The sequence below is a fragment of the Cryptotermes secundus genome, unplaced genomic scaffold (genome assembly GCF_002891405.2).
Source record: "Cryptotermes secundus unplaced genomic scaffold, Csec_1.0 scaffold548, whole genome shotgun sequence".
Lineage (NCBI taxonomy): Eukaryota > Metazoa > Arthropoda > Insecta > Blattodea > Kalotermitidae > Cryptotermes > Cryptotermes secundus.
In genome coordinates, this window is record NW_019732380.1 from 816,886 (window position 1) to 844,865 (window position 27,980).

The following is a 27,980-nucleotide window of genomic DNA, read 5'->3' on the forward strand; positions in this document are numbered from 1 at the left end:
AATTATCTTCATGAGGCTGAGTGGACCCCATTCCAAATCCACTACTTCTCAGAAAATGTACCAGTGCTGGGAATCAAACCTGGGACCTCTGGACCCATAGCCAGGAACTCTGACCACTAGACCACAGAGGCGGTCCCTATGCTGGTATATGGGAAATGAAATTAAGCACAAAGAAAAATGGATAGTTTACAATATTACACAAGGAACAATTTTGTAATTTATGTTTGGTACCTAGTATTATTCCGTGGTAGCGTAGTCGGTATAGTGACTGGCTATGGCTCTGGGGTTCACCCAACCTCCTATCCAATGGATATGGGGGGGGGGCTATTTCCCTTGGGGTAAAGCGGCAGGGTTGTGAAGCTGACCACTCACCTCCATCTAGTGATGAGGTCAAGAAAATGTGGATCTATACATTCACTACCCCATTAGCCTTCATGGCATAGTGTATAATTTGTTAGAGCACAGGGACAACTTTACCTTTTACCTAACATTATTAGGGCCATGAAGTTGTTACAATTGGATAAAATGGGAAGGAAAGAAAAGTGTATGAACTCTTTCAAAAAGTCACTTGAAAGACCAGTAGGAGATGGAACTGACTGAGGACTCTTATCAGTGTTAGTCAGTTACATATAGAATATACACAGAAATACATGGTACCTTTTATCATGTGTCAGTATGCAAGAGTATGTGTGTATACACATATATATATATGTCATGCACATGTGCACAGAAAGGTGGTGTATGTGTGAAAACATATACACAGCCTTATGTCTAAAAATTATCTGGATGGATTACAGGCTATTTAACAATCCTGTATCAACTGTAGTGGTTATTTATGATAAATTGGTATGAATGGATGATCATATTAGGTGAACTTGGAAGGAACAGGAAAATTATACATACATATGTCAAACACAAATCCTAACCTAGAACATAGATATATGCAAAATCTTCTAGAGGGCTCTTCTGTAATTCTTTCTGTTAGTTTAGAGAAAGTATGAAATATGAAATGTTTCACTAATTATTGCAATTAAACTTTTTAAATCAGATTTATTTGTACGTAATTCATACAAATGAACATGACAATTTAAGTTTGAAAAAATCAGTCTTAACTGATTACAGCACACACTATTGAAAATTCATGTGACTGTAGATTAAGGCCGTTTATTTCTGAGGCACAAACTTCATGAGAGAAGTGCTAAAGTATTTTGACAGGTGAACCCACTGCATAGAGAAGTGTCACTTTCTAGGTAATGCATTGTCAAAAGTGAAAACCAGCGTTCATTGCTAGTCAACAGCTAGCAATTCCTAGGCAATGAATAGACAGGCTAACAAATTTTCTAGTTAACATGTGAAACGAAGCCCTTCAACAAGGTGTCTTCTAGTCCGAGTGTATAAGCTAGGAGACCAAATGGAACACAGGACAAGGGAGACAAGAGATGAGATCCAAGAAGATAACAAGAGAGATCAGAAGAGAAGATCAAGGTGCAGAGCAGAAATCAGAGAAGAACCAAGAGCAAAGACACTCCACCGAGTATAGCAGTGGAGGAGTGAGTACCCATTGAAGACGAAACGTGAGCGATAATGGACTAGTCAGGTCACAACATCTGGAAGGTGTTACTTCAGAGTGACTGTAATCATAACTGTAAACAAGTAGCTGTCCAATAAACATCTTCGTCTAAATTCGGAACCCATAATATCTTCTTGCGTTACCTGGATACATGACAGTATATTTAAGTGGTGGAAATGCTTTAACCTTTATCATCTGGGAATAGAGGATTTTAAATGTCTTAATCCTATGGGACTGCAGATAGACTTTTAACTCAGGGGTAACAGTTTATCATCCAGGACTAGATTTTGACACTGGAGATTAGCTGCAGTGTGAGGTTCAAATCACACTAATTTTTAATCTAATCTAATCTAACCTACAGTTCAGTACACATATATATTACCATCTTATATGCAAAATTTATTTGAAGTACTACATTAAATGGAACATTTTTTTAAGTACTATGTTAAACTAAGAGCGTAGTCGGCATAGCTACCAGCTACGGGCTGGACAACTGAGGGGTTGGAGTTTGAGTCCCGGTAGGGTCAAGAATTCTCTCTTCTCCAAATCGTCCAGGCCAGCTATGGAGTCCACCCAACCTCCTATCCAATGGGTACCAGGGGCTCTTTCCCTGGCAGTAAACTGGCCGGGGCGTGAAGCTGACCACTCACCTCCAGCTAGTGCTGTGGTCAAGAAAATGTGGCTCTATACAGCCACTCCCCCCTATGCCTTCATGGCGCAGTACTTAATTTGTTGAGCACAGGGACAACTTTACCTTACTACATTAATCTAACCTAACGTAATAGAAGATAGTAAATTTCCTGGTGAAATGGTTATTAGTACTAAAAAAATGTAATTGTGGCCAACTGGACCATACATATAGTGTTACAACAGTGACCAGCTGGATCACACAAATAATGCTGCAATTGTGGCCAGATGGATCATGCACGTGATGTTGCACTTAAGCAACACAAGGCAAAAAGTAAACGTGCCCCTGTGCATAATTAGTCGAGTACTGTGCTGTGAAGTTGTATGGGGCCGTGCCGCTACAGCTGGAGCTATACCTCTTGATCTCGGCACTAGATGGAGATGGGTGGTCAGCTTCATACTCCAGCTACTTTACCCCCAAGTACCAACCGTATTGGGGGCTGGATGAGCCCCAGAGCTGGTCTGGATGCTGCGAAGAAGAGATAAATCTCTTTCCCTTGCCAGGAAGTGAACACCAATTCCAATTTTATCTATTTGTTATATTTTACTTTCCATTTTATATCTTATTTTAGCATATACAGGGTGTCCCAGGAGGAATGTGCCAAACTTCGGGAGGGTGTTCCTTATGTTAAAGTATGCCGATATAACCCAAAACACCTATGTCCAAAGTTGAACGGTTACGGAGATAATGGCCCGAGAAAAGTGTGGTCTTCTTGCAGGTCCACGCACTATACGTACCTGTCAGCTGAGACCCTTATCTGTTTGTCCTTGAGTGCCGCGAGTCACACTAGCGTAAGCTCATGCGCTGCCTACAGATTACGTTGCAGTGGGGTCGTGAATGGGTGGTAAATTAGTTGTGTGATGAGTTGCTGAAATGCCTTTTGTGTTTTCACACGTCGAGTATTGTGATATGCATTTTGTGTATGGATTTTGCGGTGGCAATGCACGTGCTGCTGTTGAAGAGTACCAAAGGCGTTTTCCCGATCGAAGGATTCCATCTCGAAGTGTATTTACGCGAATTCACCAGACATTGCGTGAGACTGGTTCTCTTCCGAGTGTTTCTGTGCAGTCGGAAAGGGAGGATGTACAAATGAGAAACACACGAGAGAACATTCTTCGCATGATTGATAGAAGTCCGCGTCTCTCCACTCGTAGAATGGCCTCTCGCATCGGCGTATCACGTATGCAGGTGTGGCGAACTTTACATGACGAAGACCTGTATCCTTACCATGATCAAAGGGTACAACATCTGGAACCAGGCGACCATGCTCAGCGTATGGATTTCTGCCACTGGATAAAAGCTCATCCCGAACTGTTAAGCGTCATTTTATTCAGTGATGAGGCGTCGTTTACCCGGGACGGTGTAAATAATTTACGAAATATTCATACGTGGTCCCATAATAATCCACATGAGATAATGGAAACGAAATTCCAAAAGAGATTTTCTGTGAATGTATGGTGTGGTGTGCTTGGGAACAGGTTGATCGGACCTTTTGTGTTTCACAACAATTTAACTGGAAACACGTATGGAGCCTTCCTAAGGAATGAGTTACCATGTTTGTTGGAAGACATCCCGTTAACGATAAGGAGGAAAATGTACTTCCAACATGATGGGGCTCCTCCACATTATACTCAGCACGTGAGACACTACTTAGATGAATCCTTCCCTAACCGCTGGATAGGTCGTGGTGGTCCCATTGCATGGCCACCGAGGTCGCCAGATCTTACGCCTCTAGATTATTACCTCTGGGGCCACATGAAGACCTTAGTCTACGAAACTAAGGTCGATTCCCGAGAAGCACTGCGGAATCGTATTTTTGCAGCGGCAGAGCACATACGTCACCATTCAGGCAACATTGCTTCTGCTACCCAATCCCTCATGATGCGTGCCGAAAACTGCATTGCAGCTGGCGGAGGACACTTTGAACAATTACTATAAAGCAGGTACTGTATTTTAATACTTATGTAGTTGGCTTATAGCAGAATATGCAGTCAGTCATGTTACACCAGCGCTTGCCATTCATGTGTCATGTGTAGTGATGAGGCGTCTTTTACCCTGGACGGTGTAAATAATTTACGAAATGTGCATACGTGGTCCCATAATAATCCACATGAGATAATGGAAACGAAATTCCAAAAGAGATTATCCGTGAATGTAGGTATAATAAGAGTTATGTGGTCGGCTCATAGCGCAGCCATATTACGTCATCGCACGCCAGTCATGTGTTATGTATACTGCTTGGAAACCTAAGGACAATTATGACATGGCGAGCGAGTATTTTGTACTTCAATTTTATGGCTTTCCGTCACTCACAAGTTGGTTTGATGTTACGTACATTATTAACATTACAGAATCCACATATTCCTGCCAGTTTTAATATCTATTTTGTAATCAACAAGTGTGTAACCCCGGTCAAAGTTTGACACTTCTCTGGCCATTATCTCCGTAACCGTTCAACTTTGGACATAGGTGTTTTGGGTTATATCGGCATACTTTAACATAAGGAACACCCTCCCGAAGTTTGGCACATTCCTCCTGGGACACCCTGTATATATAAATGGATTTCTTCTATATCTGTGGTGACTATCTTGCCTGTATGGATTTATTGAGGTAATAATAAATCAAATCAAATCCTTGCTGGTCCAGCCTGCGGCCAGTAGTTATACCAACTGAGCCATCCCAGACAATCCAATAAAAAATTATGGCTAGTCCTTCATCCAAAACAGATTATCCTGCTTTTTGACTTACAGCTTGACTCTCCATGCGTGTAAAGATGACATTCAGCATCTGAGTCAACGTGGCACGGGCTGTCGTCTGGTTAATGAGGTTCTTGCTAGCCAGATATATATTGTAGCAAGTTCGCACTGCCAGAAGAACCGTTCCTTCATGAACTTCAACGTGCTGACTTGTCACAACTGTTAATAAAGCCTTGATAACAAAGGACAATAAAGGACATGTTACATCACACAAACCTAATCATATTACAACCATTATAAAAGGTTATCAACTCCATCCAGTGTGATTGTTAAATGTTTTTTTCTCCTTTTTAATCTTTCTTCCTAGACATGTTTGGGTATGAGAGACCGTCTTCAGAAGGACATATCAGTACAAGCAGAAACTACTATTACAATGTGTTTGGTCAATATCAATACATATATAAAATATTATATTGTCATGAATATAAACTCTGAGTCTTTAACAACTACAGTGACATGCATGAATACATTAAATATTTGTAAATTATTACAATCAGTCTGTTTACATGTGTGGTTTAAAACGTTTTTGTTAAAATTAGAACCAATTCAGTTCGTGTCCTTTATACTGCCTCTCTTTAAAGGAAGTTGAGTGTCTACCACGTCCTGATTCCATTGTTTGATGTATAGACCTCTTCAGTGTCATCCTGTTGTTCGGGCGGCGCTGTGTTGTTATACCATCATACTGGGCGGAGTTGATAACCTTTTATAATATTGCTAGTGTGACAGACCAAGATGAACCAAATCAAATATTACAACAAGACAAACGACTTCCTTCTTGGTATGTTTAAAGATACAGTTGAACCTGCATACAACTGAGAAAATGACAGAATTTAATCAAGGATGGAACTGGAAAGACTGTGACAAAAAGTCGTTGTGCCAATTGTAAATTACTACAACTGAATCACATTGCTGTGACTCAGGTATCACAGCATCTTCAGTGAAAACTCAGAAAAGGAGATTAACAGCAGAATAAAAGAGATTATACAAGTCACACCCTACCCTTTATACCAACCAAAACGAAACAGAATTTGGGAACATTTCTGAAATGATGAAACAATTTTATTTTGTTATATACAAAGCAGGTCCTAACAGATTTAATACTAGAAAGGACGAAAATAATGACAATAATGTAAGGCATTACCCTTTATAAACCAAGAAAAACCATGAAAAACCTTCATGACGATGGTCAGTCTCATGGCTCAGATTTCAACCTACAATTTCCTGAATATAAAACAGGAATGTAGTACCAAAAGAATGAATGTCATGTGCAAAGCCCAAATAAACCAAACTTCCTCACATTCTTATTACATAGGAAATAAAAAATGAGTTGGGTTTAGCAACAAGTCTGAGGGGTGAATATCATTGCGATAAGTACATAAAGATTTAAAATGCGACAGCCATGGACTATATTGTATTCATCTCTCATGACTGAGGAAAATATGGAAAACCTCAACCAGTACGGTCAGTAACTTGACTACAAATCCAACAATGAATCACCTGAAAACCAGTACAAAGCATTATCGCTACACCAACATGCTTGGTCACATTATTATTGGTAAATGACCCAACAGAAAGTATGTGTTTCTGCAAAGCATCGATAGCCAAAAGAGTACAAAAATTATTTCACTGTAACAGAAACTGAGAGTTCAATGGGAAGTGTCATCATTTGATATATAAGCTTCCACACTATTGTGACGTATTTGTGCTATGCAGGACACCCCCTCCCCTGCCAGCGGTGAAGTAAGAGCTTCGGAGTGCTGCCGCTGCTACGGTAACAGGCCAGTCAACATTCCACCCTGTCCCGTGGTGACATAACACCACTTCCCACTGTGATGTAACATGGAACACCGCTGTTGACACAGGCAACAGGGAACGGTATAAAAAGCCGGATGAGCAGTATGTGACCACAGTGTGAGATCGGGTGTGACACAGTGTGGATCATGAAGTCGCCGACTGCAGCAGAAGCCTAGCAGTCGCCAAGAGCAACAGAAGTATTTGTGATACTGCAGATGGCAGTACTTGTGTAACTGTGAATTGTGTGATTGCAAGAGCGAGTGTTCCAATATATTCACTATATCCAGAATGGCGTAAAGTGTCACACACCCAACAGTTAACACTGTTCACTGCAAAAACACAAGAAACTACAAATTATGGCACTTAGAACTGTTCTGGGTTTTAATTAGACAGCTTGCAAATGACTATCAACAGTGTGACCACTAAACTCCATGGACTGTAGTCCGCAAGTGAACTATACCGACTGAGCGGCCGCCGCTTTTCAGCGAAGTTAGTGCCAACTTTTGCAGATAGAGGGTGTTGCGTGGTCAGTGTAATGGATCCCCAAGGCCGTTAATTTCGGTTTTCTAGACTCAAGCCGCTATTTCCTTGAAATAGCTCCTCAATTATCATCATGAGGCTGAGTGGACTCCGTTCCAGACCCACTACTTCTCAGAAAATCTCGTAGTGCCGGGAATCGAATTCAGGACATCTGGATCTGTAGCGAGGAACTCTGACCACGAGACCACAGAGGCGGAAACTACTACATCACATTATTTTGTAATACTACTTCAAATACACTCAACAATAACTTAGAATAGGTAGACTGGGCTGTCTAATTTCAAACTGGTGAGGGGCCGTACTGTACAACAGGTACCCGCCCACAGGCTGCAATATAATAAATATCTTAATGTGCAATATACTGACACAAATACCATCCCTGCAATGTGCATATGATCATGGAGTCATAATTCCACACTTCTCTGTTATTTACTAGGTGCCATGTGAAAGGAACTGAAAAATTACTTACAACATTTAGTAAACACCTTTCATAAAGTCTTTCTGACATGATTTGCTGTCCTTTCTAAAGAGAAAAAAGCAAAAACACCTTTTTTGCTAAATGAATGCTTAAAAATCATTCATCTTTCTAGTTAACCATCAATGATGTGTTGTTCAAGCAGTATCGTACCCGATATGGTGTGCTAAGCAATCAGCAATGGAGTGCAAATAGCTGAGTCCTAACTTTCAAATGAAAGATCTTCACCACTCATGTATCTTATTGTGGTGATGCTTATTATAAATCCACAACTGTAAACCTAAACAAAGTAATGTCACTGTTGACAATATAACAATCCACCACTCATATTATATAGAAATCAATAAATATAAAATAGGTGGGAAAGCAAAGGCTAATATTACAAGGAAAAACAAAATATATGACTAACCTAATATGGCAAACAGCTCTGTAAATATCCTAGATTTAATCCTGTTTCTGATTAATTTCCTACAATTATGGATACCAAACACTCTCACTTTACTTAAGGAATATCAATTATTAATTTACAGAACATTACTTGTAAATTTATGTGGTTTATGAATTTGATTACCTTTATTATTTGCAACTGAACACCTTCATCTGTTTGTGGGCCACTAAAACATCCACATATTGTTTCAACAATACGATCAATAAGATACTTTCCTGGAGTTGTTGAGTCAGGAATGTTTCCAGTCAAGTGTCCATATGCAATGAGTTTCTGAAATGAATGAAAATGAATAAATTGAATCAATGTATGTATGTGGCATAAGAGCCCAAACTGTATTTTTCAAAACAAGTTCAGCACTGCATCCAATTACAGTAGCATACCTGAAGACAATCAAGTGCAGTAACAACAATCCTAGCTGCTTTGCTCTGACATGCCAATTCAAATGGAAGGAAATATTTCTCTGCTGTAATGATATTAGCTTCATCATTCTTTGGCAGTGGCAAAGCAGATGATGAATTGGGACCATCCTGGCCTCCATCTTTCAGTTCATTTCGTATCTCTTCTATAAAATCAATGTTAGGTTAAGACAACTAGTAAATAAAGCTAACAAAGATTAAGAGTTATTATGACTGAAAAAACTTGACATAAAAGATAAAAACTATTCAATCTGATATTATATAATACTGTCAAAAATATGAGCGTCAATTATTATGATCGACTTGGGTGTTTTACTGTCAATTTTGCTTACATAACCAAAAACAAGACGTTGAACAACTTACCCAATGCCACCTCACAGGCCCGTTTCAACTGGGAGTGGTGTGACCGCTTAATATCTTTATCACTAAGTATCTTTTCTAGAGCTCGTACAATAAACATTTCTTTGGTTTTGGAAGTCCTTTGCATCGTTGCCTAAATGAATAACAATAACATTCTTCAAGAGTGAAGTATTTTAAAAATATCAACCACTTCACAACGCCATAACTTTAATCAATGAACACAGGAAGCCATGTTTTTCGGAAGTAATATAGTAGTAGAATTTATGAAATTATTAGTTAATTCGATGACTTTCCAACATATCCCACTGAATATATTTAAGTAATATAATTACTAGATATTTATATTTGCGGAATTATCCGCTTTAATAACAGAACATATTATTCAATAGGAATGCCGATTTCCTTACGCTACCAACAGTTGAAAATGGAAGTTCTTGCCAGTATGTGCATGCAACCGTTCCGCCAGAATACAATAAGACAAAATTAATGTTTTATTTTACAGAAATGAATATTTCCTATCGGCACTCTCATACTGCATCTGGACATTAATGCCTTTAGAATTTTGTATAGAAAATTTGGTCCTAACGGCGGTAAATATGAACAGAAGAGTAATATCCATTGGTATGTGATGCCGTGTAGTCAGCTGGTGGAAAGTTGCGAAAGATTCGGAGGAACCTGTTGCCTCCATCTTCATGGTAGAAGAGTATAACTTTTTGTAACATATCCCTCAAGACAATAATCTTCATGTACGAACTTTGTATGCCACGTTTATTAATAATTGTCGAAAAATGTATATATATCTATAATGGTCAGTTGCTGTATTTTACACAAAATTGCTGTAAATTTTAATTTATATTTTCGTTAGTGACATATAGAATATATGGAATGCTACTATTTAGAACATTTCAATTTAGTTTGATATTTGATGTACGTTTGACTTCTTTACCAACATTTGAAGATTAATGTATACTCAAAAAACTAATATTTTTACGTTATAACAAAGGTTAACTTCCATAGAGAGTATATAATCATATTAACGCATTTAGAAGGTTGACATTTCTTATAATCATTTCAATATTTGAAAACTATTCAGGAAACGTGATATATTAGGGGAATTTCACAATATCCTCAATAGTTTGGTCGACGTGACATTCTACGTCACAACGCGTCATCATCTTTGATCATCTGGTAGATGAATGATTAGATTGCTGTTGACGTGAACGTATGAAATATCTATAAACGATGGAATTGTCGGAGGTTGTCAATACACAGTATGCGTTTCCAGTTGGAGTTGTGTTAATATGTGCTGTATTGGTATTTGCATTTGGATTTAAATCTCCAGAGCAACCTGCCTTTGCTCAACTCACATATACGGGCGATGACCGGAAACCAGCTGGCAAGAAACGAAAAGTGAAGGATAAGGTAGTATTCGCCCTGTTATTGAATGGAACATATTGTTTTATCAAGTTTTATTAAGTACATTTATAGGAAAAAGGTTACACATAACCAGTAAATAATCTTCCATATGGTTTCCTTAGATTCTGGTCTTTTGCATTGTTGGCTTACTACAAGACAGACCTGACTCATTGTGGTAAGTCAGTTTGCAAGAATGCCACACAATTTTCGCGGATTCTGCACTTGTTCATTGTTGGCCGACGAAAGGAAAAATTCCACATTATTTTCATAGATTCTCCATGTCGTTTTTGTTGGCCAACTAATATCAGACCAACGTTACATCATGCTTATCAGTCAGATGACTGCAATTTCTTGCAAATGAAGTGCAGCAGTTGTTGCTTTTATATGCTTTGTTGCTTAGGGTATCATCTTTGAACCTTCCTGGAAGGGTTTTATTGGCAAAACTGAAAGACATACTTGTAATAATGTGATTAAACATCTCTTTGGTAATGTTCTATTAATAGTATGATGGAGAAAATTTACAGTATGGTGACTACAGGTACGTGTCACTGAATTTGGCTTGATTTACTGTTAACAGATGCAGCCTAAATTAACTTGTTACTGAATAGTGGATTTTATTTAAAGTCATAGCTCTGGCACATACCATTCAAATTTATCTAATGCAGCTAAGGACTTCGTTATTAAGATATACCAAAATTATATGGCAAAGTGAATTTTTTATTATGAAATATTTTCCATCCTAGAGTTCAAGAACTTAGTTTAGGGTTAGCAGAATGCAAAATTAATTTCTTTTATTATAAGGTAAACCTTCTATAGGGGCTCCTTTCATAGACATATTTAATGTATAGATGGAGCTTCAGACATATCCAGGTTTTCTGAGAAATTTTCATTCGTTTTTGCACATTGAAGCAAGTCTGAAACGTAGGTCCAAGTACATATAATTATGGTTATATATGATTCTTGTTCAAAAAGTATCAAAACTAGTGAAAACCATGATGTTTTTCTGCAATATATTCATTTACTTCCACATTGTTAGATCTTTTGTCTGTCAAGGTGTCTTTAAGTTTGGCGAACAAAAGACATTAATGAAATTTTTTGGGGCTAACATCCCTGTTAGTTGGTTAGAACTTACTGACATTTCAGGCTCCATTACAGTTCCTGTCATCAGGGTCAGATGTGACATAGGATCCAAACCATCTTATCTGTATACCCAATCTATAGCCTGTGATTGAAACAGAGTGAGACAGTGCCCTCCATTGGCTTAGGCTGTGGCTTGATCTTGGACTACAGGTTTGTCCCTGAAATGACAGTAATTTGTAATCAGCTGACATGGCTGTTAGCCCGAGAAGATTTCGTTAACATCAGCTGCCATCAAAGCTTCAGCTCTTACAATAAAAGAAGCCATGGGGCTGTAGTGAATTAGGAGACTGACACACCTGTACAGTACTGTGTTCAGTTAAAATTTTCCACACACTTGAGGCTAAGTTGGCGGGTGTACTGTAATGCTCACTTCGCTCATCAGTTTCTTGCTTTTGTGGCTATGTGTTTTAGCACATGGTAGGTAATAGTCTCACCATGTGAAGATACATATAGTGCATTTGGCATGTTTTGGTCATTGCAAGGAAGGAACCGTTGTAATGATTGTTGCCTAGTTTCTGGGTCACAGTTATAGACCATGTCTTATCACCCGTTATATCTTATTCATTTTTTCTACACAGTGAACATCATCCAGGATGTTTGTCAATTTTGGCAGGCATTTAATATTCTCTAAAATAAGGGGACCACCAAACAGGTTGGTCAAGAGGTAACACTCTTGATTTGAATTCAGTAGCCTTACTTTGGTTTCTTTATGGTTTTTGTCAGAACCTCCAGGCAAGTTCTGCATTTTAGTTAGGCCATGACTGCTTCCTTTCAGATTCTTTGAAATGCATCATTCATCTGTCATTCTGTCATCCAATCCTACAATGTTGATACTGAAAGGATTACTCAAAAACTTATGCTTGGCTTATTGTTAAAGTACAGAATATTTGCATCAGTTGCTAAATTTTGATCACCTCTTTCCAGTCCCACAAAAGTGTAGTGTACATTCAGTGTTTTGTAGTCTCAGACTGAATTACTTAATGACAAAGAACTCCACTCTTACATATTCTTCATGAAGCAATAGAGTGAACTGTACACACACCTGGACACGCACTATCATATTGTGACATATTTATTGCAGTTATATCCTTGTACAATGTGATTCAATGTCAGTTCTTTCGATTGTACCATTTTTTTTACTGAATTCATAACATGTCTGTTAAAGCAAAATGTTTTAAATTTAGATTAAAATTTTCTCTCAGCATGCATTGTGGGTTATGTAAGATAATGTTTTCAAAACTGTTTTTTTTTTCTGGAAGAGCCTTTTGGCTCCCCCAGAAATACTGACATAACCCAGCACCAAAACTAAAAACATTCAAAGACATGGCAGAACTTTTTTTTATGGTCAACAAAAGAGAAATTCAGAGAAAATCAGAACTGATGACTGTTGTTAGAGAAATGTTGCCACTGTTTTATTACAAATGTACCAAGTACATTCAGAGAAAATGTACTGGTTTACTGTGGCAGGTAAAGCATGTAATATTTCCTTATTCTGTACCTGTGGCTTGCACAAAACACGTGTGGACTCTTTTAAGTACTCCTGAATCAGACTCTCATTAATAAAATTAATCAAGATGAGTCCACTGAAGCTTTTCTTCTGCCTATAATCAGAATAAATTACTGTCTCTTCCAATGGAGAAATTGCCCCATGGAACACAGTTTGAGAATCACTGACATAATTACCTACAAGATTCTACTAAATAAAACTGTTCCATATGACGTAATGTGAAAATTTACACCTATTCACAAATATGTATATTTGCAGTCATTAAATTTTTGTAGAAACATTTTTATACCTGAATTTTTTGAATGCAGTTCACAGTATTATTTAAAATATTATACTGCCTGCAGCTCTGGTACTGTAAAGCAGTATATGTATTCTAAATGTATGTTTATAGCTTTGTGATATGATGTGGTTTGTGTCTTGGTATTTTTAAGTGTTAAACTGGCTTATTCAGCAATCAGTAGTGTATTTTCAATGTTGAGTATGTGAATCTCCACCTGGTGATGACCAAAATATGGTTAAACATACAGTTCACATTTTAAAATGAAATAGATAAAATTGGATATTCTTATTTGACAGTTTTTGTTAATCAGTAGTAAAATAATCTTTGAAACAAACTTTGTTCTTCTGTCCTTTATGAATCTTTTCATTTTAGTCTATACTTTTACTGAAGTGGGTAGTTTTCTTGTTCATGCATTTTCAGCCAGTCTGAGTACCAGAGCTGGATATAATTTAATTGTACACTTAATGACTGTATGTTTGTATCACTTTCTTAAGTCATATCACCATCCGATTAGTGCTGATGCAGCATAAAACTGGTCATATTTTGTTTTTTTGTTTTTCCTTTGTAGAAATCTCAATCTAACGGACATGTAACGACTGTGAGTGATGATAATGCAGAAGTGAAACAGAAGATAAATGATGCAGCTAGCTCAAAATCAAATTCAAGTAAGGTTGTAGGAAAACAAATGAAAGAAAGTAGACACGACATAGAGAAGTCTCCTGCAAAGGATGTATCTAACAAGGTGTCTGTTAAGCAGCAGAAACAGAACAAACAGGAAACATCTCCTATTAAAGAGCAGCCAACCAAAGAAACAGTCAACAAATCTGTGACTACTAAAGCTCAGAAAGAAAACAAGAAAGAAACTTCTGAACCATTGGCAAAACAACTGAAGGAGAAAAAGCAGGATATCTTAGAGAAATCTCCATCTAAGGACAGTAACAAAAATTCTTCATCTAAACAATCAAAGGGCAAAGGAAAGGAGAACCAGGTGGAAGAGATTAAGAACAGGAAGAATGAAAAAAATCTTGCAAAGCTGAAAGCCGAAGAAAAACCACTTGATTTTGATGATGGTAATGAATTGATCAATTAATTAATAAAACCCTTTTATTTTGTGTCAGAGTTTGATGATCATAATGAACTGTTTGGTTTATTAACACATCTTCTATGTAGTGTGTCAGAGTAGGATAAGGATGGTCACAATAGTTTGAGTAGCCAGTCCCTTTTCCTATTCAAGTGACACATGACAAGTAACAAAGCTTAGCTTTATAGCTGCACTAGTGTTCCTGCTGATCTTCCACCTTTGCTCATGTATCTTATTGCCCCTTTTGAATATTTTGAAGGAACATAACTGTAAAACTGTAGGGAAAATCTCATATCATATGCAACAGGTTAGAACAAAATTGTAAGTTTGTATTTATTTAGATATTTTTCTGTGGGATGTTCTCTAGTAAAAGGTAAAAGGTTAGGTAAAGTTGTCTCTATGCTTAATTAATTAAGTACCACTTAATTATGGGAAAGTGGAAGTATAGTTTCCACCATTCTTGACATCTGTATTAGATGGATGTGAATGTCAGCTTCATGCCCTGGCTGCTTTAACCTGATGGAAAGAGCCTCCAGTACCCATTGGACAGGAGGTTAGGTGGGCCCCAATGGTGGTCCGGATGCTGTGGAGTAGAGAAGTATCTCTTTAACCTACTGATATCACTTGTAATAAGTTATTATTTTCATTTATCTTATAACAACTTTTTTATTCTCATTTACATTATGGAAGTTTTAGGTTTGCTTTGCTTCTGAAAGAAAAGCATTGTGCATGTGATGAAACAATTCCTTTTATTTTTAGGGGAGTGGGAGCAAGCACTTTCAAGGAAAGATAAGAAAAATCGCAAAAAGGATGATCCTTTGGTGAATGATGATGCTGTTCCAGAAAACATAGGTAATATTTATTTCTTTTTTCACCTTATTCGGAATTTGGCTGTTCAAATCTTCACACAACAGCATCATGTGGTAGTACTTACAAATGAAGGCTTTCTTGTTTGCATTATTTATTTGTAAACAATTTTTCTTATTTTCATGAAATATAGTACAGATTTCTTAAAATAAATTTTACTTGATATAAACTTAGTGTTTCATCTGTATGTAATGTAAACCATATTAGTGATAGGATATTGAAGTACAGTTGAGTTCACAGTTAGGGAACTAGTAAATGGATTCATTTCCTATTTTGAATTCGCTTCAAATTGTGGAATGTATGATTCATCCTGTTTGTATACGTGCTCCCCAGAAATTGTTGTTCACTTAGCATTTAATTCCCATATCAACAATGTTAATATATGCCAAGTCTGCATACTTGTGTGTATGGTTTCCTGAATTCTTCAAGAAAGTAAAACTTTTATTGTGACAGTTTCCTGAGAAAGTGAAAAGTAACATTGGTGGCTGTTTTGCAGTAATAATTACAGTAAAAGGTAAAAGTAAAGCTATCCCTGTAACAGGCCGTGACGGCCCATAGGGTTGTGAGACGTTGAGGGTCCCACATTATCTAGACAATCAGCTCACAGATGGCGGTAAGGTTGTCAGCCTTACATGCTGGCCACACTTTACTCCCCAGGAAAATTATTTAACTAATTCCTTGTAATAATTACAGAGTGACAGTAATGTAACATTTGAAATATATTATATTATATATTATAAATACTTTTACAAATTTTTGTTGTGACTTTTTTGTGTATATTGTTTGTTGTGATGCAGTGAATGGAAAGCTATTAAATCATGCAGAAGTAATAAGGATTCAGTTTCATATTTGCTGTCTCACTTCTTTGTCTTCTGAATCATTTGTCATAAAAAAATAAAGTTTCAAATGAGAAATTTCAAAATTAGATCAAAACTTGCAAGCAGGTTACTTAAATCTTCTTAAGTTTTTAATATGTAATCCTTTGGAACCGTAAAACATACCATACCAACAGCATATATGTTTATTGTTCCTAGTTCATGTGTTGGTTTCTCTTTCTTTCAACAGTGAAAAAGGAAACAGCCAGTCCCAGTAAGAAGAAGAAAGCTAAAAGCATTGATGCTGGCAACACTGAGGCAGTTCCTGTGGAGGAAGCTAAGATTCTGGATGATGACAATGAGAGGTCTGCAGAGGAGAAGCCTTCCAGCAAAGAAAAAAAGGATGAGGTTAAAATGTAAACATTTGTGTTTTCAGTACAGATTTAGAATAAGTATTGAATAAATTTTAAGGTTATTTCACAAACAGAAGCATTGAAATTGGTACAATTTAATTTTACATTTTTTAAGACATATTACTGAGAATTGTATTTCAGTTCAGTACAGATTTGCAAAATGAGTCATGTCTTGAATTAATTGAATATTACATGGCAAGAGGAGTCGCCCATTCATTTTAATGTTTTGTGTCAGAATGGAAAATAATGCTTGAAAATTTGCACACGTACAGAAAAAATGCCTGCAATAATATAATGAAATTCAGCATATTATAGTATTGTGACATGTTCTTCAGTAACAGAAACACGTTACAGTATTAATTAAAAGAAGAAGGCCTTACACATTTACTACTTCTCCCATCGGTGCACAACCATGATGTTTCTGTTGATAATTTTTTGCCCAGCTTTTTTTTTTCAACTTCGAAAATGTTCCTCTGAAATATCTGTTGACTGTCAACAGACTGCATGGCATTGTATCTCAGAAGATAGGCGTGCTGGATGTTAAATATGTTTGAAGTTTTTTTAGTGATAATGTGACACACATTTTAAAACAGTTATTTTGAATTTTGTCTATTGTCACAGTGGTTCCTTGCTCGCAAATTTTTCTACCCTGAAGATGGAGGCAATACGTTCCTCCAAAACGTCCATTTACACAAGATTTACATGGCACCATGTCGACATAGATGGCATTGTTCATTTCATTACCGTGTTTGCAGTAATACACCACTGGTCTCTACCCTGGGCTAGATGAGTTGAGTCCACCCCATCCTGTCCTGTTTCTTGAGGACAGATTTTATTATTAGCCTCCAATCCGTGCCTCGGTCATCCTAGTGTTCTCTTTCTTTCAGGTTTTTCTACCAGCATACATGCTGCATGCCCTGCCAGTCATCCTCAGTGCAGTCATTCTAATAATGTACAAGTTGTGAGGTTCCTCATTATGTAGATTTCTGCAGCCTCTTATTATTTCATCCCTTTTAGATCCAAATTTTCTCTTCAGCACCCTGTTCTCAAACATGCTGAGTCTGTGCTCTTCCCTCAATGTCACAAAACAAGTTCCACACCCATTCAAAACTATGGGCAAAATTTTTTGTATGTTTTAATCTTTACATTTTTAGAAAGCAGTCAGGAAGACAAAAATTATGAACCAAATGGTAGCATCGTTTCCTCAGATTTAATCTTTTCTAAATTTCTTCATGAATGCAAGTTGTTGGTGTCATTCCTGAATATTTGAACTTTACCAGTTACAGAGGATCTGTTAGCTGTTTCTGTGTCATGATTTTGCCTTGCATTCTGGTGGCAAGACCTCATTATATACTTTTGCTGTATTGAGGTTCTCATGGCCATGAATGCATAGAGTATGGTCTTCTGGATTTTAACACCATGTTGTGTAGGAGGAACTTATTGCCTTCATCTTCAGTGTCAAAGAGTAGGCCAAGAAAGAATGCAACAGAAGCGGGTGGCAAGCTGAGTACTCATCATACCCTCTGCTTCTACTGGTTTTTTCCTTGGATTACTCTTTGGCCCTGAAGTTGGAGGTAGTATGTTCCTGAAAATGTGTCTCTTTCTGAACTATGCAGCATCATAACTTGCAAGATGATACTATACATTTTCTGAGTTTACTTTTAGACCCACCTCCTCTTTTTTTTTTATTGCTAGTATAGTGGGTCTAAGTCCCTTGTACTGCAGCCACTTCTGGCCTATTGTACCAGCCCCAGATGATAGGTGAGGGTGATTGTGGAGCAGTTGGTGGATTGAAGATTGAAAGGGGAAACCGAAGTACTCGGAGAAAACCTGCCCCAGTGCCATTTTGTCCACCACAAATCCTACTTGACTAGACCCTGGGATCGAACCCAGGCCGCCGTGGTGGGAAGCCAGCGACTAACCACTTGAGCTATGACGCAGCCTACCCACCTCCTTACTAGTGTCTGTTTGAGGTTCTTTGTTTTACTTTATTATAATTTGATGTCATATGCATAAATAAGTAGTAGAAGGCAAGCAAGTTTCATCAGAAATGTCTTCTGATGATGGCCAGTAACTGTTGAAATGGGTAAAGGGAAAACTTTTACTTGCTCCTATTAAACTAGTTACACTTGCTGGACTTGTGCTACTTATGTATTAAGAGGTGTAACTGTTCAAGATGTTTCTTATAAAGCTAATGCTGTACAATCTGTGGAGTTGATGGTATAATTAAATGACCTAAAGAAACTGAACAGAAAGGCATTCAGGTATTTTCCCTGAATTTATGTGTAGGAATTTCTTAGTTCATCATTTAGAATTTTGAAGTAGATTTTAATATGAAGGTATATCTTCAATTTTACATGAAGTCCAGAGAAGGAGGCTGTGCCAATCGTCGAAGTTATTGTAACACCAGACGTAAGATCAACTGAGGAGCCTGGAATTACCCCAGAAACTGTGTCTAAATCAAAGAAAAAAAGCAAGAAGAAATCGGCCAACAAATGTACAGAACCCGAAATGCCTGTGGCAGTTGAGACAACGACAGAAACTCAGGAAGTACCTGCATCTCCTCCATTTGTGGAGATTGAAGTTCCAGAGAATAAACAAAATGAAGTTAAGGAAGAAGGTAAGTTTTCTATCTTGAAATTGCCTACTTTTGTGAATTAAATTCCTCTGATTGCTACTGGAGTAACTGTACCAGGAAGCTACTGCACCAACCTCTATGAAAGAGGCAGTGTGGCCACTGTTCCAAAATACCATACACTATTTCTGTTTCTTCATTCTTTCAGTATGAGTTTAATAGATTTGCTTTTAATTGGGCATGCACAAGAGTGACTTTCTCAGTTTGAGACAAGAATTTGGAAAAATTTAAAGACTTGAGATATGAAGAACTTTCTCTGCTAAACCTCACCCCTCACCTAACAATTCGTAAGACAAATTACGTTTTCACAGGGTACTAAAGTACGATATGAGATTAATTTTAAATTAAATGTTTTCATAAAGAAATCAATTCTGGGGTCATATCATTTTTCACCATTAGCAGGTAGAAGGTGGGGGGGGGCAAGGGAAAGATAGTGAGAGGTAGAGATTTTGTCGACATTTGATCCATGTGAGCATTGCCAACAATTATAATTGTGAACTGGGTAGTTTGCATGTACTGCACAAAGTAAATGCAATAATTTCAAAACTCTCAGTTTGAGACTGAAAAATCAGTGTTCAGTGGGAATTGAGATCTTTCCTTGATTCAGTGTAAAAAATTGAGACCCACGCATGCCTACTGTTAACATATAGGGGATAAGAGGAAATTATCACTTAAAGTCATGTGTCAATTGCTTTGAAAGTACATTTCCAGCATTTATTGTAGTTAGTGGTAGTGTGAATCTCAGTTTTTGGGTTCTGACAGTATATAGAAATAGGAGCTTACATGTTTACGTGACAATATCAGCAGGAAGGAGACCATCAGTGGAGCAACAGCTGTTGTGACTTGTAGTGTGAAGAGACCTTAAAGGGTGCTGTCATCCAGAAGTAGTGACATTGTTCTTGAAAATGTGGGAAACAAACACAAAATGTCTAAAAGTCTTCCAAAATCTCTTGAGGTCCCCTTAAAATTCTAGCTGGTATTACCTGCTGATGTGATAGGCTTCTTGTCTATGTGTTAACCGTAACATTTTTCTTAGAGTATTTTATTGAAAGAAATTGTTGTACATCATTCAGTAATGTATGACCAATGTTTGCTCCACCAGAGCATTGGCAGTTTTTTCGACTGTTTCTGCGGTCTAGTGGTCAGAGTTTCTGGCTACAGATCCAGAGGACCCGGGTTCGATTCCTGGCGCTACCAGATTTTCTGAGAAGTAGTGGGTCTGGAATGGGGTCCACTCAGCCTTGTGAGGGTAACTGAGGAGCTATTTCAAGGAAATAGCTTCTCCGGTCTAGAATCCCGAGATTAGCTGCTGTGGGGATCCGTTGTGTTGACCATGCGACACTCTATATCTGCAAAAGTTGGCACTAACTTTGCCAACAAGCGGCAGTTGCTTGGTCGGTATAGTTCGCTTGTGGACTGCTGGCCACGGAGTTTGTTTTTTATATACTGACTAAACAGCTGCAACTGCATGGGAATTTGGCTGAGGACACAGTTCCTATCCATAAAACTAGCATGGTATGAAATGATGTACAGGACATCAGACATGAATGAATTCTTTAGAACAGCTGAAGCAACAGGAAATGGATCTGGCTGAGGACATACCAGTGGTGGGCTCAAGTGAGAACTGTAATTAATCTCAAGTTATGTAAAAGGCAAGTACTTTCTTTACCACCTGAGCAGCTGTTAGCTCCTCAAAAAGTTCTGTATTTGTTGGGGTTACACATAAATATTTATTCAGTATTATTTGGAGTCTGAATGTCTTTATGTCGAGTAAGCAAAAGGTTAATTTTACCAAGGGGGAAAAAATCATGAAACTGAACACCCTTTTCTTTTTAGTGATAATACTGGGAATGGATTTAATTCAGCAGAATATATAAGGTGTAGGGTAATTAAATGGAAGATATTAAAAGAACTCCAGTGATTTTCTAACTGTCTTTTTCATTATTTTCAGTAAAACCTAAGGTAGAAAGCATACCCAAGAATGAACCAGGAAACACTGTGGCTTTTGATGAACTTGGAGGTAATTTATGCGGTCATAATGAATGGCATGAATTAGTTTCTAGGAATCGTGTGCTTCTTTTATGTGTGTGTATGCAAGAAAGAGGGAGGACAAAATATGAATAGACAATGCTTCTCTGTTCCAAGTGTATTAATATTAATAATGTAATTATATATATGATCTGGGTCAGTTATAATGTCTGTAAGTGTACTGTATTTACTGAAATTGATATGTTCTACGCTGACTTGTTCCAGTTCCTCTTTTCTAGGATCTGTGGAACATTTTCTGAATGAAATGTTAAATGTTATATGTGAGTGTGCACACACACATGCGCGCGTGCACCAGGAGCTCTGTTTTTGTACTCACAATCTAATCATAACATCCAATATTGATAAAGTACAAAATACAGGTTTCAGAAAGTTCTTATGAATAGGTATTTTTGATGAAAATGACCACAGCTGATGACAAACTTATTGCAAGGTTCACCTACCAACAGAATTGTTATTGCTTGCAGCCAGTGCATGCAACATGCTGTTGGTGTATTGTGTTACTGTAATCTCATGCAGCACCCTTATGACTTTATCTTCTGTCATTAATGGGCCAGTCTGCCAAGAATAGTGAAAATGCATACAATATTGGGTGGGCTCATACACATGCAGTTTTCCCAACTCCATTTCTCCTTTTACAGCAGTGCATTTTATAATATCTGATCCCAGTTGCACACCATCTGTATGTGTGTCTCTCTCTTTGAAAAATGTTTTATCAGGAGTTATGCTTTTGACTCTTGTTTATTTTATAAAATAATTCTAACGGATTTAATTGAATTGTATTTATAAATCATGAAAATATTTTGTTGTAGATGTTTGGAAAGAAGCAAAAGCACAGAAGAAAAGCAAGAAGAAAGTACGCAAGGATCAGTGAAATTGAAAGGAAAACAAATAAATGTGACAGCTTGATAGAAGCGGCTGAAAAAATACAGTTAATCCGTCTTCTTGAGGTACTGTGAGATTTATTTTTCTACAATGACTGGAGTGGAAATAAAAAAGAATGCTGTAGAAGGTGGTAACTACGGATTATTGCATCCTATATTCGAATTGTGATGGCCTTTGTACAATTCCTGGTTGCTGTACTCTGTGCAGCTGGATTCTGATTGGCTAAAATGGAAAGTACTTGAAGAGAAACCCTGTAAGTTACAGTGCCAGGACGTGTGTCACTCTTAACAGTTGCTTATAGCAGCAGTCATTTGTTTCGGATTGCCTTTATATTGAGCGTGGATCTCAAGGAATAAAAGACTAAGCAGAAATTTGGTACCTTTGTTGAAACACAGTGAGCTTTGGCACATTATGGTATCAACAATGCTATTTCTTGTTACTCTTTTAATTGTTAAAGATGTCACACATTTTGGAGCTAGAACAGTTTACATTCCTGAATACTAATTATAGTGATATTCTGAAGCTGAGGGTTCAGTAAAACTGTACCTTGAAATGTAAATTAATACTTATATTGTTTTAAAATGTGTCACATATGATTGAGACACTTAATCACGTGTCGTTACAACCAATATATTATTTTCATGTTTTAATTTCTTTATAATTTAGCTTGTTCAGAGCTACATTGCATGCTGTTAAATTTTTGTGTCCTATACATTTCAGGAATGCACTTTCAATCTCATTTTCAGCTTGATTCTATAGGGGTATTACGTAGAAAAGGAATGTCAGTGATTATGGATATTTTTTTGTCATTATTCTTGATATCTATGGGCTGTTATGTTTGAGATTTTTGGATGGGCAGCAGTTATAAGCCATATATTAGCTCCTATCAACTGTTCATTATGAAGTGCAATAGATAAAGCACTAGAGAGTTAAAAAATTCTGACAAAATGAAATGGGAGGTTGGGTGATGAAAGTTTGCAGTATGACAGTAATATGGTAATCAAATAATTGTGAGGTGATATCCATTGAGTTTGTTCTAGTTTCATTATAATACTACATATTCCATAAACAGATATTTTTGTTAGCGTACACAGTTATACAAGTAAATTTAATAGTTCTTTCATCATTCTGGCCCAGGTGTATGAAGTTTGCACAATCCCCATATAACAAATATTTTGCAGAGGCAAGAACAACTTCTTAGATAGGATTAAATTTTGGGTAGTTCAGCACCATCTTTCCTGGGGGGGGGGGAATTATTGTTCCTGATATCACTGTATTAAACAAAATCAACATATATGTATTATAAGATGCTATGGAACATGCCACTAGTATATTGTCTGAAATGAAAACCTTAATATGAGCACTGTAATTTTTTGCCTTGAACGTAAAGTTATATAAACACTTTAAATTCCTACTGCATTACAACACAGGCAGTTAGATAAAATTTAAAGTACATGGTTTTTAAAGCTTATTGGTTAACAGAAATTAGACATTGTTAGGGCTTCTATTTTAAGGCGACAACCACATAAACACATGGATATGACTTGCCATGGAAGCGTTTTTATTTTTTAAAGCTGGAAAAACTGTGGGTCGTTATTTGGAAATCATATACAGTTTTCTTTTTCATTAAAGATGCAGCTAAGTTCATTATGCAGATGATACGCAGTTTGAGAGCAACATCATTGAGGTGGTAGATATCGTAGTTATCGCGTATGTCGTCAGTGAAATTTTACTGTTATTCACACATGACATGCAAACTGAATTTTCCTTTACTATTGAAGGAAAAATCTATTGTAAGCTATCTGTGAACTCTCCACTGGGGCAGAATGCCAACTGTTTTGTTCATGTTATACTGATAGGCCACTTTTCTTCTCGGAATGATTTATTTAGTGCATGTATTTATCCATAAGGGAATATAATGTATTTTGTTTTATTCAAATGCGGTTATGTTTTTCTTTAGTGGTGCATTTTTCACTTTCATATTCTGTTATTGTACTACCATTCCAAAAAAAAAAAATCCCAAGGACAAGAGTTGCAGTGTAATTCTTATGTAAAACATGGAGTAAGCATTATTAACAACTTTCCACATGCAACTCTTGAAATCCCATAACAGTTCCTGTTGTTACATTTCCTTTTTTTTTGTGTGCGAACGTAATTTTATTTGGGCCACATATTTTTATATGCTGTACTTTGTCTCTCTGGAAATATGATTTAAGGATGCCCTAACCAGAGTGTGTGTGCGAGGCCCAGTCTAATTAATTAATAGGTTTTTTGGTTGGTTTTTATTGCATAATTTGGAAAATTTAATTTAGATAGAATTAAGATTGTTCACTTATGTAGAGATGGTTGCTGCATTAAATTAAAGAGTGTGTGGGTGAATCTGAGGCAGGTAGGTAAATAAAGCATATGAGCTACTGTAGTATTATGTCTGGTCTACAAAATGTCAGAATATTTCTACAAATGTGGCTCGTGTTTGACAACCCTCATGTAAAGAATGCGATTTATACATGACTTGTTTTGTGAGTTGTGTAGTAATAGTACTATTGTTTTTTTTTTCCAGACACTGAATAAGTTAATGATTTTAGAAGAGTTAACAGTGTGTGTGACTTCTTGCCATGAAATTGTAGTGCATTTACTGTGATATGGTTGCATATGTTCTGTTTCATCTCATAGCAGTTATCTTTCACGCTGCTAGAGGTTTATTCCCTTGGTACACTTCATCTTAATTCTTGGCTTTCTATTATTATTATGGTTTTGAAAAGAATAATGTCTTTGTTGAATACATTAAAACTTTAATTTTCCTTGTCATTATTTGATATAAATGAACATCAATGAAACTGGTAATCTGTAATTATCTCACCTGATGACATTTTGACACTTGTGTGGATTATGCATAAGGCAAAGGGCCAAGTCACATTGCCTGGTGCTTATCAAAGCTGATTTGTTCATTAGCATATGTTGAAAGACCAGTATTTTTGTTGTGTTGAAGATGATTATTTTTAAATTGAATGTTCACAGATGGAATCTTACAGGTCATTGGTGTTACTGTATATAGAGAAGGCTGTGCAATAAAACATGTTCTATCTATTGTGTAATGGGTATTCACTGTTAGCAGTAACTTTAAACTTTGGTTGAACCAAATTTGGTGTAAAGCTTGTCTGTATAAAGTACTTCTTATGTAGAGTAGGCACTGCATGCTGCTGGTGGATACCTGGCATGAAGTATCCAGATTAAAACATTGTTAATATGGTCATTATAATAGGTTAGTACATTTTTGATATACTGTCCTTTGTATGATATTTTCAACTGTTCACATACATAATATCTACTCAACATTGCTTCCTCTTTTCTCTTTGCTAGGCAGGGATTAATGTGTTGACTATCACACTCCACAGTAAGACCGCATGATAGAAATGTGAACACTGCATGGGGGTAAATGGAGTTGTGCAGGAAAACCTGCAATACTTTCCTCAGATGACTTCAGACAACAGAAATGTTGGATTTGAGATTCGGACAGAAGTGACTATGAAAAGTGCTATCTTCTCTGTAGTCTGTAGTCTGTTAGAAGCTCACCGATACAGGCTTTGCTTTCTCCCTACTTCTTGCTGCCAGGTTGACATGCTCTTCAACCTTGAAAATGGAGGCACTGATGAACTTCTACTGGACCATATGGTGTTACAACCCAGAAGATAGCCCTCTACATCAACATAAATATTTCATGTGAATACCTGTCCTGTCCTCTAAACATCAGTGTCACACTTGATGTCATCTGTTGACAAAAATGCTGTACTGTTTGAGTAAGAGTTAGTTGATCTCCTTTGGTATGGCAGATTTAGTGCAAGTATTGTTATCTGCTTTAGTTGGTACATGGCATGCAAAGGGTTAAGGTATGTCCATTGGCTGTGGATGTATGCCATCTCTAAGTAACTGGCTATCTAATTTCATATCATATCACAATTTTAGTGACTATAGACAGGGTTTGGATCTGTAATTGGATTTATTGGACACTTTTACAACTTGTTAATTACACAAATCACTGTAGGACACACTAGATATTCTCAGTCTGCTACATTCTTCACTAGCCGTTGCTTTGTAGTGGCTTCCAAGAGCCAATGTTCTCCTTCCTCTGGGTTCCTAAATGGTCCCTAGCTTCAGCTACCAGCTTCTCACAGCAGCAGCTTCCAGCTAATGAACTGCAGCAGTCCTCTCACTAACTCACTGACATGTTCTGCTTATAACATGACTGCACAGAAAACACCATTCATCTGTGCAATGCAGTTGTTGTGTTCATGTCTGTTGGGGTGTCCACATAATGGCTACTCAGCCATTGCCTAGTATTGGTTGTTGTATAGTTGCTTATTTTGCAGTCACTGCCTAGCAATGGGTCTGCATGCCACAATATAAAAGCCCAGGATCATAGTTCCTCAGATTATGCTTCTTTTACGTTTACTGTTTCAGGGTTAACAGTGGGTACTGTGGCAGTAATATCTGATATTCATTGCACTGATAGATGTGATGCTGACATAAGACAAATATGGTGCCAGAAAATGAAATACTATAATTATTTGTATACCTATCACATAGAAGCAGTTTGTATGGTATTTAAAAAGAATCAGAGTCCAGCTGGGTCCACTTGGCACGGCAGACACTGATTGGTCTATTGTACCTGCCCCGGGTGATTATGATGATGGAGAATTTGGTGCAATGAAGATTGGCAAGGGAAACCAAAGTACTTGGAGAAAACTCGCCCCAGTGCCACTTTGTCCACCACAAATCCCACTTGACCAGACCTGGGGTCGAACCTGGGCCACTGAGATGGGAAGCCAGCGACTAGCCGCTTGAGCTGTGGCGCGGCCTTGTATGGTATTAGTATCATTGAAATCAGAAGGTCTGCCAACTTGTACACCATTTTCAGTGCTGGATTCCAAATGTGATATACTTGTCTTAACATCAGAATAGTACACAAAAATAAGGGGCAGTGTTTGACTTAAAACTTTGGTCTGTTAAATTCTTGAAAATGGTGGGTATGTTTGTATTCCAACTCACATGTGAATGGGAAAGTAAATAAATAATGGACCACAAAAACGAATATTACATTTTTTAACACAGCTAAATTTGTAGAACATAATTAAGATGAAATAAAACAGGTGATGTGATATAATGTCAAATTCTAAATGAAAAAATGGGAAAATTTGTGTATACATATATATGTATATAATATAAATATTTGTATAATATTAATCAGTGATTCAAAACAGTATTTTTCCTTAATGTGATTTCTTATCTAGACTCATAAAACAAATTACAGGTTGTTTTGAATATTATTTGTGTGGTACACCAAATCCAGACAGTTTTTTGCAAAATAAATGTATCAGATATAACAGTAGTTCTAAGTTGGTTATGTGAGAACATGCTGCTGCCTCATGGAACTGGTGCATAGTGCAATTGTATGATAGTGTACACTGTGTGTTAACGAATCACAAGTCCTGTTCACCTCAGGGATTGTCGATGTCATTGTGTTGCTGAAATAAGAATATCTTGTTGTGTGGTGTATGTGCAAGACACCATGTATTCATAGGAACCTGTTATATTGAGCTGAAACCAATTTTATAACTACATTTTTTAAAAATTCATTGCTTGTTATGCATGGTGACACTTTTGAACTGATAGGAAACTTAATATTATGTGTTCTTCAGGGTCAGGTTCCAGTATATGGCGTGAACATCACTGTTTTATTGTTGGCTGAACATGCTTTAGTTAAACTTCATTTGGTTTGCACTTCTCACAGTGATGATTATGAATAGTACTGGGATATAACACCGAATTGTGTGGTAGAAATTCACTGATA

At 37.1% G+C, this 27,980-nt stretch overlaps 2 protein-coding genes across 3 annotated transcripts in view; one reads left to right on the plus strand and one right to left on the minus strand.

The window, feature by feature from the left end:
• LOC111867634 (brefeldin A-inhibited guanine nucleotide-exchange protein 1) overlaps positions 1–9,375 on the minus strand; it is a 62,769-nt gene extending 53,394 nt beyond the window's left edge. Inside the window, exons 1-4 of one of the 2 annotated variants that reach the window (XM_023857646.2) lie at positions 9,051–9,375; positions 8,652–8,833; positions 8,395–8,541; positions 5,007–5,186 (exon numbers count right to left, since the gene is read on the minus strand). In XM_023857646.2, coding sequence (XP_023713414.1) covers positions 5,007–5,186; positions 8,395–8,541; positions 8,652–8,833; positions 9,051–9,174 — 633 coding nt within the window. In that variant the 5' untranslated portion in view covers positions 9,175–9,375. The remainder of the gene's footprint in view (positions 1–5,006; positions 5,187–8,394; positions 8,542–8,651; positions 8,834–9,050) is intronic. The other variant, XM_023857648.2, reaches the window with a different exon arrangement.
• An 844-nt stretch (positions 9,376–10,219) lies between these two features.
• Positions 10,220–26,321, plus strand: LOC111867619 (neurofilament heavy polypeptide). The gene is made up of 7 exons (XM_023857618.2): positions 10,220–10,469; positions 13,959–14,460; positions 15,231–15,323; positions 16,404–16,569; positions 18,930–19,186; positions 21,153–21,221; positions 22,060–26,321. The coding sequence occupies exons 1-7, from the start codon at positions 10,290–10,292 to the stop codon at positions 22,119–22,121; spliced, it is 1,329 nt and encodes a 442-aa protein (XP_023713386.1). The 5' UTR covers positions 10,220–10,289; the 3' UTR covers positions 22,122–26,321.
• The last annotated feature ends 1,659 nt before the right edge of the window (positions 26,322–27,980 follow it).